At 40.8% G+C, this 14,229-nt stretch overlaps 1 protein-coding gene across 1 annotated transcript in view; it reads left to right on the forward strand.

Moving 5' to 3' along the window:
- The window catches only part of RRBP1 (ribosome binding protein 1), a gene marked incomplete in the record, with an annotated part of 1,023,325 nt that overhangs the window by 179,486 nt on the left and 829,610 nt on the right, over positions 1-14,229 (forward strand). Inside the window, 1 exon segment of the mRNA XM_044056904.1 lies at positions 5,187-5,309. Coding sequence (XP_043912839.1) covers positions 5,187-5,309 — 123 coding nt within the window.

Genomic DNA, 14,229 nt, shown 5'->3' on the forward strand with positions numbered 1-14,229 from the left:
GTCTTCTCCTTTGCACAAGGTTCAATCCTGACCTCCGGCAATGCCTGTTTGGAGTTTGCATGTGCTCTTTGTGTCTCTATGTGGTTCTTCCCATCTCCAAAAAACATGCTGAGTGTTTCAGTCTTAAACTCTATAGTGAATGGAGCTGTGGGCAGCTGCTCAGATTCTACATGGTACCCTATAGAAAGTTCAGTTGTATAAACAAACTGCTTTGGGCATCTACTGTGGTGCCTAGTATTCTAAAGATCGGAGAACATGAATCAGACTGTGTACTGTGGCAGGACTAGCGACTTGACGGTGTAAAATATGGCTGTAGAGTTAGCCATGCTGACTGTCACCAAAAGGGCATGGGTATTTGCTGGTGATAAGTGGGCTGAGAACTCAGTCTACTCAAACCTATGTATGTGCCTCTGTTGGCAAGTGTGTTTTTTGCCAAAAAGCCCTGCAACCCTGAGTCAGTAAGCTACTGCCCAGCCTGGGTTACCTGGGATAGCTCTGAGTAAAAGCTGGATGTAAAACCAATCAATCTGCCAAACATGAACTAACAATTGGTACACTTAATGTAAGTTCACTGCTAGGACAGGGCTTAGAAGTGGATGGCATGATGGTATGGGGGAGGATGGACATCCTGTGTATCCAAGAGACAAGATGGAAGGGCAGTGCAGCAAAGACAGTTGGCTTGGGATCTAGAGTCTACCACTTCAGGTGGACAGGCTAGAAATGATGTGGGAATTGTGGTCATCAGAATTGGTGGCAGACTCATGTCAATCAGGCTCCAGCCTTGTTTGTTTATTTATTGACATTTGATTACTGGAAAAGTCTGACTGTGTAGAGGCCTATTTTCAGCAGAGGCCTGGGGAGAAAAGCTTAAAACTGTTATAAAACATTTTAAGAACAATAATTTTACAATCTTCAAAAACAAAAGCATTTGCAGTTTAAATAATTGCAACAAATTGCACATAATATAAAAACATTGGTTAAGAATTTATGCAAGTTATACGTCAGTCATTTAATATTTAGAGAACTTTTGACTGTTTTATAGAGAAATTAAAGGTATGTTAGTCTGTAAACAGGAATTGCAATATGAAGTGAGGGAAAAATAGGCTTATGGTATATCTAGAGAGGGTCAGGAAAGAGAATTCGGTAGCAGTAAGGAAGTAAGTGAAGATGGCAGAATAAGGAAGTGTAAGGAGTGAAAAGGTACTTGTTCACATTTAGGGATATAGTTTATCCTGATATATACGATAGGACATTATTTATAATGTCATTGTATGCCCCACAGCAGAGTTGTGGTAGTGAAGAGAAGAGTACATTCAAACAGCAGTTGCAGAACCTACTAGATAAAGTAGGACAACATGAATTGGTGTTGATAATGGGTGACTTGAATACACAGATTGGGACATACAGAGCAGGATATGAGGATTGCATGGGTCCACATGGGTGGGGCAACAATAATAAAGAAGGGAGAGGCCATCCTAGACGTCTGTCTGGTAAATGGCTTGATAGTGGCTAACACATGGTTCAGAAAGAGAGAGTTAAAAGATCACGTACAAGAGTGGCCAATGAGCAGACGTCCTCCTAATAAGGAAAGGGCATTGGGGTAGAATCAGTGATTTGCAAAAGTCATACCCAGTGAAACAGTTGGTCCACAGCACAAGCCACTGGTTGTCACAATCGGTTACAAGCAGTAGTCAGAGAAGGCTCTAAGGTCAGCAGAGACCAGGCAGAAGACCTGTACGTTGACTGAAAAAGTGTAACAATTCAAGGAATTATTCAAGGCCGTAGCACCTTAAGAAGAGGAGGAAATGGGTGCAGTTGAAGAAGAATGGCAGCACCTGAAAACAGCATGTATGAGGACTACAGAACAGATATGTGGCCAAGCCAGGTATAGAAATAAGGTACATAAGGAAAGCTGGTGGTGAAATATAGAAGTCCAGAAAGTAATCAAAAGAAAGGAGGAGTGCAGGAAAAAGTGGGGGATAAAAAAGATGGACCAGGCTAGGAAGGAATCCTGGTTGGCTAACAAAGGCTAAGAAAGGAGATGCAGTAACAAAGAGCCGGGCATCAGAGGCACTCTACCTGCTATTGGAAAGTGTCTCAGTAGGTGGCATAAAAAACTATATCAGGTAGGTGGCATAAAAAAACTATATTAGGTTGTAAGGCAAAGACAGAAAGATAAAGAAGATAGTCAGACACCCTTCATAAGGGATGCCAGCAACAGCCTGCTCACCAGTCTCAATGAAGAAAACCCTACAGAAGTCTTACTGCCCCAGAAAGAGCCTACAATGAGAGAACAGGAGCCCACCCTAGAAGAAGTAAGATTAACACTAAGGAAAATGAAGTCACAGCAGTCTCCAATGAGGTCACAGCAGATCTGATAAAGATTCTGAGTGAAACAGGAGAAATGGCTCTTGAGGGTAAACTAACAGCAGTGTTGAGAGAAGGGTGTATTCCAGATGACTGGAAAGTAAGCATACTCGTGCCAGTGTACAAGAACAAAGGGGACATCCACAACTGTGGGCAGTACAGAGATGTCAAACTTCTGTTACTCATACAGCACTTTCATGCAATGTCCGTTGATAAACAGATACACAGAATAGTAGAAAGAAAGATGGGCGATGAGCATTTCGGATTCAGGATGCAGCAGAACTGACCTGATGTTTTCAGTGAAACAGATGGTTGAGAAGAAGCTAGGGATGAGGTAAGTGAAACAGATGGTTGAGAAGAAGTTTGGGATGAGGCAAGAGTCCATTTGGGCATTCCTAGACTTGGAGAAAGCTTATGACAGGGTTTCAAGAAAGCAGTCCTGTGGTGGTTTGAAGTCCCAGAAATACTGGCAAAATTAGTGCAGGCTTTGTACAAAGATCTAGTGATTCAGGTGTGAACAGTGTCTGTCTCAGAGAGGGGTTCCCAGTGGTAGTGTGCAGAAAGCAGGTTGGAGGGGACAGGTTAATGAAGTTGCTGTTTGCAGATGATGTGGCATTACAAACAGACTCTGAGCAAGAACTTCAGCAAAGGATAGGGGAATGGAATGCAAAACTGAAGGCACACGGGGTGAAACTAAGTATGGATAACAGTGGTAATGGCAGCAAATTGGGGAAATCATAAGAAACTGAGATAGAAGGGAAGATAGTGGAACAGGTTAACGGCTTCAGGTATCTGAGAGAGATGGTTGAGGAGAAGGGAAGTCTGATTGAAGAGATTAGATTTAGAATCAGAAATGCTGCAGCCAGCTGGCATAAAAAGTAAGGTGTACAAAGCAGTTGTTCGACCAGTACTACTGAATGATGCAGAAACCTGAGAAGTAAAGGTAGAGCATTTGAGGAAGCGAGAGATATGCTGGAAATGAAGTGCCTGAGACAAGGTGGTAGGGTGCCCACTGTGGGACAGATGAAGAAATGAAGACATAAGAGCAGAAGCCAAGGTGGCTCCAGTTGGAGAAATGATCTAAGAGAACAGATTACAGTGATTCGGGCACATGTGCAGAAAAGCAAAAGACAATCTTGGGAAGAAGATTTGGGACAGACAGGAAGAAGGTAAGAGGAGACGAGGGCATTCAGGAAAGAGGTGGATGGATGGTATGAGAGAAGAGCTGCGACAGTCAGACATGATTGTTGAACAAGGTAGGAGTGTGGCTTTGAATCGAGAGTGATGGTGATCGTTAACACAATAAGCCGACCCATGTAGAAAATGGGAAAGGGGAGTTGATGACTATGACTATGATGATGATTCTTCCCAGAGGCTCTGAAGAAGAGAAAATACGTTTTCCATACTATATATCACTGAGGATTTTTCTTTTCATTTTGTATGAGTAAAGCAGCATGAAGTGACTGTTAGACAGCAACTTGTGGCTTAGAAGACAATGTGACTGACTGTCACTTATTACCATAAGGCCAACTAGTCCCTGACCAAGGCAGTCAAAGGGTCACATAACCATGGGATGTGATAGCTTTTAGCCCTTGCTTTAAAAATGTATTCAAGGTGAAAATGTACACTACAGCCATGTAGTTGTGCATGTGCATCTTAACTGTGCGCGATACCACTGGGAGGGCAACTGAAAGTAACATAGGTGTGAGTGTTCGCCATGTCATTTCTTTACAATGGGTAACTTATCTTCCTGTGTTTTACTGTCCTTTGGGGTAATGGATACCAGTCATCGCTGAAGGATGCCAGAGGAATATTTCCCCAGGTAAAACAACATGCATATTTTGTAGTTTTAGAGATATCATTAGCCCAAGCAGAAGCCAAAAACCGGAGATCTGTGGGAGGTGTGCACACCTTAACCTGATAGCTGGGGTCAGAAATATGACTGGGGTAATGTTCTAAGTGCTGTAACTTCAGTCACATTAAAGAACAAAGGGACGAGGGCTGTCTTTTAGACCAGATAATGAGTACTTCATTTTCTCTCTCCACTGCATAAGAAAAAGTAGAGATGGTTGTTGTTTCAAAGTTGTATTTTTGTCCAGTTGCTTTGCTTCCACAGTGCCTGCTGTTGCAGGAAGCATGGAGTAAAAGTCTCTTGTAATTTGGGGCAGAATTGTGTTTGAGCTTACTTCAGAAATCCTTTCAGTGATGGCTTTTATTCCCCCAAGCCTTCACTGAATACTGTTCAGGAATTACTTTCACTTGAGTAAGTCTTCGCTTAGCATAGTACATCATACTTTTCTGTCTATTCTTTTCTAATGGTATTTTTGGAGGTATATATGGTAGATATAGCCAAATAGTGTTCTTTATTTGTTGCCATTGCAATTGTTCAGTATTTTTTCCTGTTTAGTATTCCTGTTTAGCATAGTAATGTTGATCATATATATTTGAATGCAGATGCTTTGTTTCAGGAAATAGCGGTTGCTGGACTCCACTGTTTCTGGTAAAATTTTTGAAATCATTTGGGATATTTGTAATGTTTTTATAAGCACAGTAAAGTTAATACCACATTGTGTGACATGGGTGAATGTGTGTGTATCAACTTCAAGAAACATCATGAGCTCTTCAAAATGCCTGATTTTTAAATATTACTGAGTGTTGGCTAAATAAACAAGTAGAATTCTAAAGACCAAAAGATGTAGTTTTCACCATCTTCTATGTATTGAACACTGCAGTCATTTTGCTTTATTTGCAAACAATAAAGATGTTCTCCCTTTAAGGGTATTACTTGTAATTGATAGTGCTGTTCCTTTTCCTTGCAGGCTACACAGAAAGGTGACCCAGTTGCAGCCTTAAAACGCCAACTAGAAGAAAAGGAAAGACAGCTCAGCACAGAGCAGGAGGATGCTGTTGCTGCCAGAACTAAGCTCCGTGAAGTAACAAAGGTACATTAATATCTGTGGGTCAGAGGACTGCAAATTGTCACAGAATGGCTACAAATTTGATTTTTTCAGTCTGATATTTTGATAATATTCATTTCTACTAAGACAGCTCATAAGTTTGACAATACAGGTAACGGGCATGTAGCTGAAGTACAGAGACACTTGCACCAAGTATCCCACAAATAAAAATAACAGAAACATTCGTGCTGCTGAGAACAGCAGGCTTTAAAATGCAATTTTGGTTTAAATTCCACAAAAAAGCATGTGTTACACTTAAAAAAACTCATTAACAGTGATTATTGGAAGAATGGAAATTGAGGACAGGTTGTCAGTTTGGTTCCACCATTTTGGGTATGATCTTTTCAGAGCCTGCTTGTTTAGAAGCTGGTAAAACATAGCGAAGGCTCCTCAGTTGGTCACTTGAAAAAAATTTTATTACTCACAATACACCGAGAAAAATAATAACGTTGTAAACGTACATAAAGTGTAATAAAACTACTAAGCGCTTTCACCCTGAAAAACATACAGGCATCTTCAGAGTACTAACCAGATGTCTCAGCAACAACAGTTAAATACATATATCCTTAATTACACAATGCCTATCATTGGTTGATTGATTAAATAGTTTGTTTAAAAATCATTCTACATTGTTAATTAATAAGAATATGACACACTTGATAAAAATGTAAAATATGAAATAAAACATAATATAATATAATGTAGTAAATATTTTAAATATTATAAATATGTATTGTAGTAAAAATACCATTGTAAAGGTAAAAATACTATAAAAACTAGTGTATATTGATAAGAAGTAATAAAAATAAAATTGAAATTGAATTAAATGTATGTACATAGTATCTTATAATGTTCCTACATTAGAAAAACTATTGGCATAATTTTGAACTAATTATCACTAAAAGGAGCTAAAAAGAACTAAAATATCAAATATAATGTGATCTTTGTTTTAAAATACTTGAAATTGAGATATGCCCATTAATGCCAGGTGAACAACTGGCATTGAGTCTTAACTGCCACAAACATTCTTTGGCTTCTAACAAATTATCATAATCTCCTCCTTTCTCCCAATAATTGGGAATTCTATCAATTACAAAAAATATAAATCTCTTAAAATTCTCACATTTAGTGCTATGTACAAATAAAGCATTCACCATCTTTTTATTTTTGATGTCCCTCTTATGTTCCAAAATGTGTTCCCTCAATTTCCTGGTTGTTTTCCCTACATAGTATGCAGGACAAGAAACACATGTAGCCAAATACACCACCTTTTTTAGTATTACAATTGCAGTGTCCCGGACATTTTATTGATCTTCCATATCCTTGCACCATAGTGTAAGGTCCATCATTCACAAATTTACAACTTTTACAAAAACCACATTTACTCATTTTTGACTTGGTATATATCCGGCTCTTACAATTGTTTTCCATACTTTCTTTAAGATTGGTGCCCCGACTATATGTAACTTTGGGAAAGTGCACTATTATTTCATTGTATTCAGTTTTATTGGCAAAGACACTAAACCAAGTGGCATTTAATATTTGGACTATAGTGTCTGAATGCTCATTAAATGGTAAAATAAACACATCTCTTTTGTTTGTGTCAGTCTTGTCTATAGACATTCTATTTAGTCCATATTTTAAGATTGGTTTATATACAGTACTTCTTTTCATTAAAACTTCTTCCTTTATTTGATTAACTAAGTTTGATGGATAGCCCCCATCTAAAAACATATTGCACATTACCTTTAATTCATGAATAAAATTGGTATCTTCACTAATAATACGTGATAGCCTAACCATCTGACCTTTTACAAGGTTCTTTTTTTGAAAATATGGATGGCAGCTGTCATAATGAAGGAAGGAATTTTAGTATGTTTGTTTACGAAAAATGTTGGATTCAACCATGTTATTATTAAAATACATACTTATATCCAAATATTCACACCTTTTTTCATGCATATTAGTTGTAAAATTCAAAAAAGTCGATGTTGAACCTAAATAGCATATAAATTCACTTAGTTCTTCCTTGCTGCCCTTCCAAAAAATTAAAATGTCGTCCAGGTATCTGGCATAAATATTTTTGCCCAGAACCTGGAGGAAAAAATACTTTGTCTCCCACTGAGCTAGTACTAAATTTGCGTTAATGGGAGCACATCTGGCCCCCATTGCTACCCCTGTGCGTTGTCTGAAATATTCACCTTCCATGTACATAAAATTGTTGTACAGGACCATTTCCATCATCTCTACTAATAGTTTACATTTAACAGTGTGTAATCCACTGTATCTATCTAAAATTGTCTCAAACATTTCCAGACCCAACTTGTGCGGTATGACTGAAAATAAATTTATCACATCAATGGTGACCATAATGGTGTCATCAATGTTGTTCTCCATTTTGTGTATTCTTAATTTATTTAGGCAATGCCAAGAATCTTTAATAATGTGGGGGAAATGATTAAGAATATCTTTGCAATAATAATCAATATATCTGGCTATAGCTTCTAATTTTGAACTTTTGGCTGAAACAATCGGTCTAAAGGGTGGATTGTTAACACATTTGTGTGTGTTCAGAATGCCAAAAATTGATGGAGTGACAGGATGTTCAACAGTAAGATATTCATATTCAAGTTTATCAATCATTCCTTCAATCAAATAATCGTAAAGTACCAGTCTATCTTAGTATAAGCCCTATTCATCTCAAATTTGGTTACTTTTTCATAGGTTTCGTCATCATCTAACATGTTGGTCATTTTATTTATGTAGTCTATTTTGGTCATTCTTACTACCCCACCACCCTTATCAGGCTTCATGACTCTATATTTGTCATTGGTGGTGAGTTCTTTTAGACAAAATCTCTGTACTAGTAAGATTGTCTTGTTTAATCGTAGATACTTTAACCACTCTACATAGTTGTGATTCACATAACATCTCAAACAGATATATAGAAGGATTCTGAGGTGGTATAAATGTACTAGATCTTTTTAAGGCCAGCCTACCTAAATCCGGTTCAACCCCCTTGTTCTGGTTGGCAAAAAACATTTTTAAGTTTAATAATCTAGTGTACATTTTTAAATTAATTAATAATCTACCTATATCATGTTTGAAATTAGGAACAAAGGTGAAACCTTTCTTGAAAAGTGCAACAAATTCTGAACCAAGACTAGTACCGGTATAATTGTACATACTAAAGCCTCCATCTACAATAATTGTACAGGAAGGTTTTTCTTCTATGTTAATCAGCAAGTCACCACTCTGTGTGCAATTTATATCATCGTCCCCATTTTTACACAACCCACTGTTCTTTGAAACATCATTATCTAAGAACAATTCACAACCTTCACTTAATACTGTACTATTCGATAAACAAGTTACCAAGTTTATTTCACTTTCCCTTAGTAATGAGTATTTTTCCTGTAGGACGAAACATTCCTGTATTGCATTTGTTGGTGTTGTTGACCCTGATACTGGTCGCGTAACCTTTCTGATCTCCTCAGAACTGGTTTGTCTAAAAAAAACTGTGTCATTCTCATTATGCCCCACATTGTCATTCCTAATGGACTGTGTCCTACGTGGATTATATTTAAGGTTGGGCCTGTCATATCTATTACAATGGCCTTCCCCTTCTGAGTATAAATTAGCCACTCTTTCACCATCCTGTTTCTGATTAGAATTTTTAAATTCTCTAAAATGATTGTAAGCCCTCTTGTTGGTGTAGTCATTGCTGTCTCTGAGAAGCTTTTTATTTTTGTACTCCAACCCCTTCATAACAAAATTATTAAGATCTTTTAAAATGTTGTCTAAGCGATGTTTGTTAACCTCAAACAACAAATCATTACGTATACTTTTATCTAATTCTGTTTAGAAGCTGAACTGGCTGCTAATGGTGCTGTTGGAGGACTGCATTCAGCATCTCTTACTAGATGTTCTTCGTGTTTCACTGTTTCTGTCCTGACACTTGGGTTATCTGCCTGTAGGTAGACCTCAGATGGCCCGAATACTAGAGTCTTGGGATTTCTGCGTCGGATGCTGTCGCCTCTTCCATGATGTCAGGTCATCAGGGGTATAAAACATGCAGCCGATGCCATTATATCCGCTTTTCTTGCCGTGCGGTAACCCGAAGCAGAAACAGTTTGCAAGTGCCGATCGGCCGCTACCTGAAATTTTCATTTTTCAAGTTTCAAACCTGAAGTCCTCTAAAGCCAAGTACCCCGTTGGGGATTCTTTTTTCTTGCTCTAACCAATGTCAGAAAAAGTTAACAATGGTCTTGCCTGAGGAAAGCAAATACCTCACAGAGATTTTCATTCTTGCTGCGTCACCTGTTTAGGCCCAGACCATGACATCCCTCGCTGTCAGTTTTGTGCCTTGTTTAACACCGAACTGTTCGTCGTTGGGCTATCTTTGTCGCTAAATTATTTTGCTCTCGTTCTCCGTATTCTGAAATGTCTTTGGTAAGCCATCCGACTACCGATCTTCCGAAAAAAGTAAGGATAAAGACAGAGAACAGACCACATATGTCCAAAACTGCCGACAATGCTTCCGTTAAGCTAGTCGCCAGTACGCCGGTACTCAGTGAGGTGCCTTTGCAGCCCCTGATACCCATTTCTACAGATTCGCAAGCCTCTGCTGAGACCCATTCTGAGTCCGGTATGTCGCAAGATGCTTCTTCGATTATGGAACCTGTGAATGTCTCTACCTTGGATGGGTCCAGAGCCGCTGTGCAGGCATCGGCTTCTGAGGGTGTATTCCGACCTTCCGATGTTCGTATTAAACAGACTACTTCATTTCAGACTAAAACGATGAGTTTCTCAGGCCCAGAGTTTGCACTACACCTAGAAAACTGATGACCAAAGCGCATGATCAAGTTCCCATGCCACAGAAACAAATGCTTAGAATGGCTGAAGACCTTATAACTCTAATTAGGGGAAGCCAGCCTTCCCCCTCTAAAAGACAAAGAATTGATTTCCCTTATGATTCAGCAGACCATGAGTCAGATGACTGTGATCCCTCTGATTACCAGGACTTACCCTTATCTACCTATGAGGATTCAGATGCAGAGGATTCCATTCCCTCTGTCTCCCCTCCTGAGGACTTTTCTTTTGGTGAAACCTTGCATACCTTAAGAGATGATTTCGCTGGGAATGCCAGGACTACCCACAGTCCAAAAAGAGACTCAGAATTTTTAGACTTGCCTCAGCACAGGCCTCTAGCTATACCCCCTGTCCTGGATATTGTAGATGATGTTTTCATGGAATCCAGTCTTACTCCTGATACTTTACCACCAGCTCTTAGAAAGCCTGACCGGTACTACAGGGTACCTGACTCTCACAAATTTCCCTTAAGAATCCCACTGCGTATCCAGAGACCATTTCCCAGAGGGCCTAAAGGTATTAAGGCTACTACCGCGAAAGATCCTACCCCTTCGGACAGGGATTCGAGGGCTTTGGACAGATGGGGCAAGAAGTTTTATACCTCTGCAACTCTTGCCATCAGGGCTTTAAATTGCCAGTTTTACATGTTGAAGTACCAGCAGCATGTTATGGAACTAATTAAACAAAAAATGTTGCTTCCAGATTTTGCAGAAATGCAAAATGCATTCTGCAAACCAAGTCAGTAAGCATACTTTGCAGTGTGGTTTTGATGCCTTAGAAGCATCTTGCAGGGCTTTTGTCACTTGGTCTGTATTGAGAAGGCATGCCTGGCTGAAGGAACAAATCTTGCCAGCCCATGTCAAAGCAAAATTACTTGATGCTCCATTAAACCAGGAATGTTTGGCACAAAAGCAGAAGAGGTTCTTAAAAAGATAGTGGAAAAAGCTAAATCTATGCAAACTGTTAAAGGTTTCTTATAGGTGCATCCACCTAGATTCAGTAGGCATTGGCTTTCAAAAAACTGGTCCTTTCCAGTCCCTACCAGGTCTTCTCAGCCCAAACCCAGGGGCAACAGACCACCAAGGCTACAGTCTCAGGGTACACAGAGATCTAAACAATGGAGTTCTTCCCCCTCAAAACAGGGAGCGGTAAGCCACCCCCTTATGCAAAAAATTCAGAATGACTTGTCTATCATCCTTCACCGCTATGCCCAAGTACTTGCACCCCTAGGAGGAAAACTCTCCCTGCACGCAAAAACTGGATGTCCATTACCCAGGACCGATGGGTCCTAAACATTGTATCCCAGGGATACAGATTCTACTTCCACTCACTGCCAACCCCAAGCGGGTTGCCAGACCTTCCACCAAACCAGTTGGCAGAGGCTCAAAAGCAAGTACTTTCTCTTCTCAGTATCAGGGCTATTCAACCTGTTCCAGTAGAGCAAAGAGGACGGGGTTACTACTCCAGACTGTTCCTGGTGCCCAGAAAAGAGGGCACTTGGCGCCCTATCCTGGACCTGTCCATTCTTAACAGCTTCCTGGTGGTCCCAAAATTCAAAATGCTTACACTACAGCAGCTGCCTCCTATGCTAGCCAAGGACTCGTGGCTAGTCACCCTAGACCTAAAAGAAACCTATCTGCACATCACCATAAGGGAATTGCAGGAAATATCAATGTTTCAGGGCAGGCACTATGCACTATCAGTTTTCTGCACTTCCCTTTGGCTTATGTACTGCGTCCGGGGTATTCACAAAGTGCCTGGCTTCAGCATTTGCATACTGCAGGCAGAGAAAAATTAAAATTTATCCATACTTGGACGATTGCCTGATTCAGACAGACAGTCCGGAATAGCTACTTCAGCACCTGGCATTTGTAAAGAGACTTCTAACTTCCATGGGGTACACCATCAGCCAAAATAAATCACATCTGGTGCCCAGCCAAAAGATTGTATTCCTGGGAGCAAGCTTGAACATAACTTCCCAGATGGCATTCCTTACTCCAGAAAAGCAGGTTTATTTGACAAACTACTTCAAACTAATGGCCACCAGAACCCAGCTATGCAAGAAAAATACTGTAAGCCCTAGGGTTCATAGCCTTATGCATTCTACTAATTCCATATGCAAGACTGCATATGAGAAAACTTCAATGGTATTAAAAAGTCTCTGGTGTGAACATTCTCAGGACCTGGAAACAATTATTCCTATCATTCCTTGTCTAAGGGCAGAGTTCCTTTGGTGGGCAGAGGCTTGCAACCACAACAAGGGACTCCCTTTCACTCAACCCCTCGCTGCCCAAACCCTGACAACAGACGCATCAGACTATGCATGGGGGCTCACATGGCTGGCAAATGCATTCAAGGCAAATGGAGCCCAGGACAAATTCACCTACATATGAATCAAAAAGAAATGTTAGCTGTATAGAATGCTCTGACAGCCTTCAAATACCTTATCCTTCCAGGACAACTCTTGATAAAGACAGGCAACACCACAGTTATGTGGTACATAAACAAGCAGGGGGGGGACTCATTCCTACCCACTCTGCAGGGACAGCCTTGAGCAACCAAGTGTACCTGCAAGCTCAATTCCTGCCAGGCAAACAAAATTCACTGGCAGACGATTTAAGCAGAAATCTACTGGACCCAGACGAGTGGAAAGTGGGACCTAACTCATTCAAACTTTTAACCCACAGTGGGGGACACTGGAGGTGGACTTCTTTGCCTCCCCCCAAAACCATCAATTGAGCAAATTTTGCACCAGAAATCCCCACAGCCAAGCATGGAAAGTGGATGCCCTATCCTTTAAATGGGAAAACTTCTCAATTTATGCCTTTCCCCCTCTGCCCCTCCTCTCAAAAGTACTACTCAAGATCAAACAGGACAAACCAAGGACAATCATTATTGCACTGGACTGGCCCCTCTAGCACTGGTACCCACTCCTATGCAGTCTGGCAGCAGTGCCACCCTGGCACCTACATCAGACCCCCTCTCTGCTGTCCCAGCAGGAGGGACAGATTTTGCATCCTCAGCTGCAAACCTTGAACCTTGCAGCCTGGCTTATTCCCTGAATACACCACCAGCAACCCTCAGCAAACAGGTGCTGGATGGCATCCTTGAGGCCAGAAGGCCTAGTACTAGGAAATCCTATTCAGAAAAATGGAAAAGATACTGTTCTTGGAGCCAGTTTCAAGGAAAGGACACAGTCATGCCCACCTTACCTCAAATCCTAGATTACCTAACTGAGCTGCTCCACAAAGGCCTATCATTCTCTTCTATTAAGATTCATGCCTCGACCATCTCAGCTCATTATAATACTGAGCCACCTCTTTACTCACCCTGTGGTCAAACAGTTCCTGATAGGAGCTAACAATTTAAGAGCCCCCCCCCCCCCTCCGAGGAGAGCTCCCACCCCTGCCTGGGACCTTAACTTTGTACTAGAGAAGCTCACACTTCCCCCTTTTGAGCCTGCTGCTACAGCACAGTTAAAATTCCTCTCTTGGCAAACAGCCTTACTTCTAGCCATTACTTCAGCAAAAAGTGTCTGAGTTACAGGCACTAATGGCTGTGGAACCCTTCATTATTTTCCATGCTAACAGGGTTTCCCTCAGGGCTAACCCATCTTTTATGCCCAAGGTGGTGTCCAGTGTGGCTCTAAACCAATCCATCCATTTACCAACCTTTTTCCCTAATCCTCAGAATAAAGGGGAAAGGATCCTGCACTCTTTGGACATACACAGAAAACTCAGGTTCTACCTTGACAGGACTAAGCCTTTCAGAAAGTCTGACCAGCTGCTAGTCAGCTTTGCTACAGTGGTAGAGGGCAAGGCCAATGCAAACCATTTCCAAATGGATAGCACACTGCATCCATTTCTGCTACAAACACCATGGAGAACCTACCCCACAGGGGATCAGAACTCATTCCACTAGGGCTACCTCAACCTCTACAGCATTTCTCAGGGGAGTCCCTACCAGGGGCATCCAGGAAGCTGCAACCTGGAGTTCTGTACACACCTTTACCAAACATTAATACTTACCTGTC

Source organism: Protopterus annectens, chromosome 1.part2, assembly GCF_019279795.1.
Source record: "Protopterus annectens isolate FY-2018-M chromosome 1.part2, PAN1.0, whole genome shotgun sequence".
In the NCBI taxonomy this organism is placed as follows: Eukaryota; Metazoa; Chordata; order Ceratodontiformes; family Protopteridae; genus Protopterus; species Protopterus annectens.